General features: G+C 46.0%; 1 protein-coding gene across 1 annotated transcript; it reads right to left on the bottom strand.

The window, feature by feature from the left end:
- Positions 1 to 863: 863 nt before the first annotated feature.
- LOC119564112 (scale keratin) lies at positions 864 to 1630 on the bottom strand. Its single transcript, XM_037882837.2, has one exon. It carries the CDS (start codon positions 1613 to 1615, stop codon positions 1115 to 1117), a length of 501 nt encoding a protein of 166 aa, XP_037738765.1. The 5' UTR covers positions 1616 to 1630; the 3' UTR covers positions 864 to 1114.
- Positions 1631 to 4260: the final 2630 nt, after the last annotated feature.

Consider the following 4260-nt stretch of genomic DNA (forward strand, 5'->3'; position numbering starts at 1 on the left):
TGACCACAGCCCCTGACCCGGAGCCAGATGCGGGAGTGGGGATGCAGCTCCCGGGGCTTGGGGATGTGGACAGGGGTAAGGGGGCTGAGGCTGGGGTGGCAGCTGGGGGTGGTCTGGGCCTGGGAATGGAGTGGGAACCGGAGCCAAGGGTGGGGCCAGGGCCAGCAGCATGGGCGGAGCCATGGCTGGAGCCAAGGCTGGGCACAGACCCGAGGCTGCAGCTGGGGGCGGAGTAGGAGAGGAGCTCAGAGCAGGGCTAGGTGGTGCTCCTTCCCTGTCCCCTGTCGGGGCTGGCCCGGGCTCCATCGCACCCTCCCCTGAATGTTCCTCCACCCCCCACACTCTCCCAGTGGGGAGTGCTCCACAGTGTGGGGACCTCTGAGTTACACGGTGTGGTAACGATACCTCTGCAGGAAGGAAAACTCCCATTCAATAGCACCAGTAGTGAAATGTGCATCAAGAGGGAAATTCCCTCCGGTCCAGAGGACCTGCCCAATGCCACTGACCAAGGAATGTGTCTGAGTCTCTTCTTACTTATGAGCTTGAGTGGGATTGATGCAGTGCATAGAGCTGGTACTAAACATCTTCACAGGGGAGAAAATCACCCAGAGTGTTTTGGAGAGAAAGAATGGAGGGGAAAGGAAAACCAGAAGGCCGATACTATGATGCAGTATAATTTTTAATGGGAATGAGCAGTGCAGTTTACACTCACAGAATGAAGTAATGCAGAATACAAAGAATATATTTTCAGGGTTACAAAAAGAGCTACAACCAATCACCGGTCCATGGTGATGCATTTCGCACAAGGTATTCTGCTTTCTTTCTTGAAGTTGTAGAGTTTGGCAGTCATGTCCTGTCTTAAACCATTTTTTTTCTCCTCAGCATCAAATAGGACAAAAGCCCAATATGAGCATAAGACTAAGCTGCAGAACAATACAGACCATGAAGCTAAGGTAACAGGTAACAAGAGGAAAGCATAGATAGGCCTGATTTATACAGGCAACGAACAACCAAAACCCACACTGATTTGAGTAGTGTTGTAGCTGAGTGGTGAATCTTTCTCTTCTCTTTCATTTCCTGGTTGTTTCTTCTTCTGTGGATCTTTCTTCTGGGTTTAACATGGGCCACAGCTTCCACGGCGGGAAGAATAGCACCTGCTACTGTATCTCCTCCCATACCCACATAAGTCCCCATAGCCAACCCCGTATCCACCACCGTACCCATATGAGCCCCCATAACCGCATAAGCCCCTATAACCATATAAGCCCCCATAACCACCCCCATATAAGCCCCCATAACCACCCCCATATCTACCCCCGTATGCACTACCGTAAACTCCACCATAACCAATTGAGCCACCCAAAATACCACCCCCAGATACACCCCCAGCTCCATAGGGTAGAGCTGGTAAGCTGCTTCCCACTAAGCTCTGTTGAGGGCAGCTAGAGAGAATTGGTCCTGGGAATAGCACGGAAACTGGTGGTGGATAGACCACTGCTGTCGAATCTCCGCACGAGGTGACACAAGGCTCATTGCGGGCAACAACACATGGATCTGGGCATATGTCAGGATAACATGAGCTGGGTCGGTAACACAGGTCTTGGCAGGAAGACATCTTTTGTGGTGGTCGTAAACCTGAAACACACAGGAGGGAGCAGAGGAAACATAACACGTTGTTGACAATGGAATAGGAGAATCACCGCTGGTGTTCTATGATAATGGGGGCTATGTAGGTCCCTTTCTGCAGGCTACATATCCGGGTATTCTTATAAACGTCCACACCAACCAGCCAGCCCCCAGTATTGCTGACATAGTTGCCTTAGCTGTCTTTTCCGTGAGGTCCCAACTGGTAGGTGCACACTGAGAATATCTACTGGATTGGGACCCACAAGTGAAATAGAAAAGTGACTGCCTACTCTCAGGTTCTGCCTGGGACTAAAGGGGAGGTTAGATGCCTTAGTCTCTCTGTGGGTTTGGTTTCAGGAGGTTCAAGGATGGGTTTCCAGTCCAGCTAGGATTAGTGAGTGCTGAGCCCTTTTGAGATTCTGGTCCCATTGGACTTGCCCAAGATCACAAGGAAACCTGTGCCAGAGAGCATGTCCTGAAGCAGGTTTTCTGAGGCCCTATTTGTGCCATGGCCACATGACCTTCCATTCCCACCAGCCCCTGAAGGATGAGGAAAAAAGACTCAGACTAATTCCTAACCCACAATAGAGAATATTTCCATCATGGATGGCTGCAATTTTCAACCCATTTTAGACAATTATGGAGATGCAGTAAATTGTTCAAGTGTTCCTGTTAAACCAGTTTAACACAGGGTCTAGACCCCTCAGATCGTCGAAATCATCATACTTGCCTGTCACTCAAATGTGCTACTTTGACTTACACCAGCTAAAGATCTGGATCGAAAATCATGAGTTGTACCAGTAAAAAGTCAAATATTGCCGTATTGCATCAGGTCAGTGGTCCATCTCACCCAGTATATTATCTCTAGTAATGTGCAGCATCACACGCCTCAGTTTAAGGTATAAGAGTTCTGAAGTTGTCCACTATGGAGTAAAGTGCCCTTAAAGTGACTTTCTGCCCAACACACCTAAAGCACAGGCTAACTTTGCCCTGAAGGAGACTACGTATATATATATATGTCTGTGTGTATACTCTGAGTTTTTCTATATCTACAACTATATCAGAAAAGGACCATAGAACTGCTTTTCAAAAATTATACTTGAAATCTGATCTCCAATGTTTTATGGAAATGGTAGAGTCAGATCATCACCCAGGTAAACCTTTGTGAGTCCAATGAAGTCAGCTGAAGATCCGGCAATGTGTATTTATATATCAAGGGTCAGAGTAGTGCAGTCTATTATCAAAGTAGACAGAGGCTGAGATTTCTCATAACTGTGTAAGGAATTTCCATGTCCAATCTCCAATTATAATTTTTGGGAATGGGGTCCAAATCCCATATGCAGATTTGAAAATCCCAACCAGATAGTTTGAAAAGACAGCATCCGCCAATACCTGCAATTGACTAGCTACAGAAAGACTCCTACCCAAAGAAAGATGCCCCTGTCCCAACATTTCTAAAGTCACACCCTATTAGAGCAGGAATTAGTTCAAAGTTAAAACATTCACTAAAGCAGCAATTGTATCAACTGGAGCCAAGTAGACTTTGCAAGCTCACCAAGGGGAAGGAGTCGAGAGAAGTGGATAGAAGAGCCAGGAGTTGCAGGCGCTTTTATACACCTTCTTATCCAATGGGAAGGATAGCAGACACCCTCTATGCACTTGAATCTTGTCATTAACCCAGCAAACTATTTTCTTGAATGTGCAACTCATCTAAATATTGTAGCGGCTTTGATCATGGTTAATGATTACTTGAGAATTCCTAGTCCCACATAGGATGACATGGATGCTGCTACCGGCAGTTCCCTTTCATCTTGAATCTCTATGGGCCTGATATCTTCATGGTATCATCCCACTGACTTTCTTGGTGTCAAAATGGGACTAAATCTTGCTCCATTTCTTCAATTCTGCTTTGAATAACTTCAGAATATGAGGGTGACTCAGAGGTGTATCACTAGTGGAGTTTCCCCTTGGCACTCCTTGGAGGATGGGAGGTATTACTTAGAGTGCTTGGAATACCTACCCATACCTATTCACTATGTGTTGTGCCAACATGCTTTTGAAATCCACGGATGTCTTTCCAATCAATGCAATGGCCTTCAAACTAGGCCTTCTGGATTACTATACTCTCCTGGATTCATGGCCAATTTAAGATCTATGAACAACTTCAATACCCGATAAGCCTTCAAAGTGGAGCTGAAGCAGTCTCAAAACGGTGCATATTCTTTTGTGTTCTAGCTGTGCCCGGAGATAACATTCTGTCTAAAAAGAAAAGGAGTACTAGTGGCACCTTAGAGACTAACCAATTTAGTACTCCTTTTCTTTGTGTGAATAGAGACTAACACGGCTGCTACTCTGAAACCACTCAGTCTAAAGCACTTAGACATTCCAGTCTGAAGACATGATCAGTGCTTTAGAGTCAAGGACTCAAGCGATGAACAAAATTGAATACACAAGGTTTGCTTACTGCAGTTATTTCCCTGAGTTGCGTGACAAAGTGGCAGGAGATGAAAGGAAGGAGTGCAGTGTTGTTTAAAGGTTTAGGATTAAAATCTTGGAACTGCACTTCCATTCATAACCTAGCAAGTCAGTGGTGTTCTTCAGGGACAATGTTTCTGACAAAACCTGGGAAGAAGA

The sequence above is a fragment of the Chelonia mydas genome, chromosome 24, assembly GCF_015237465.2.
Source record: "Chelonia mydas isolate rCheMyd1 chromosome 24, rCheMyd1.pri.v2, whole genome shotgun sequence".
NCBI lineage: Eukaryota > Metazoa > Chordata > Testudines > Cheloniidae > Chelonia > Chelonia mydas.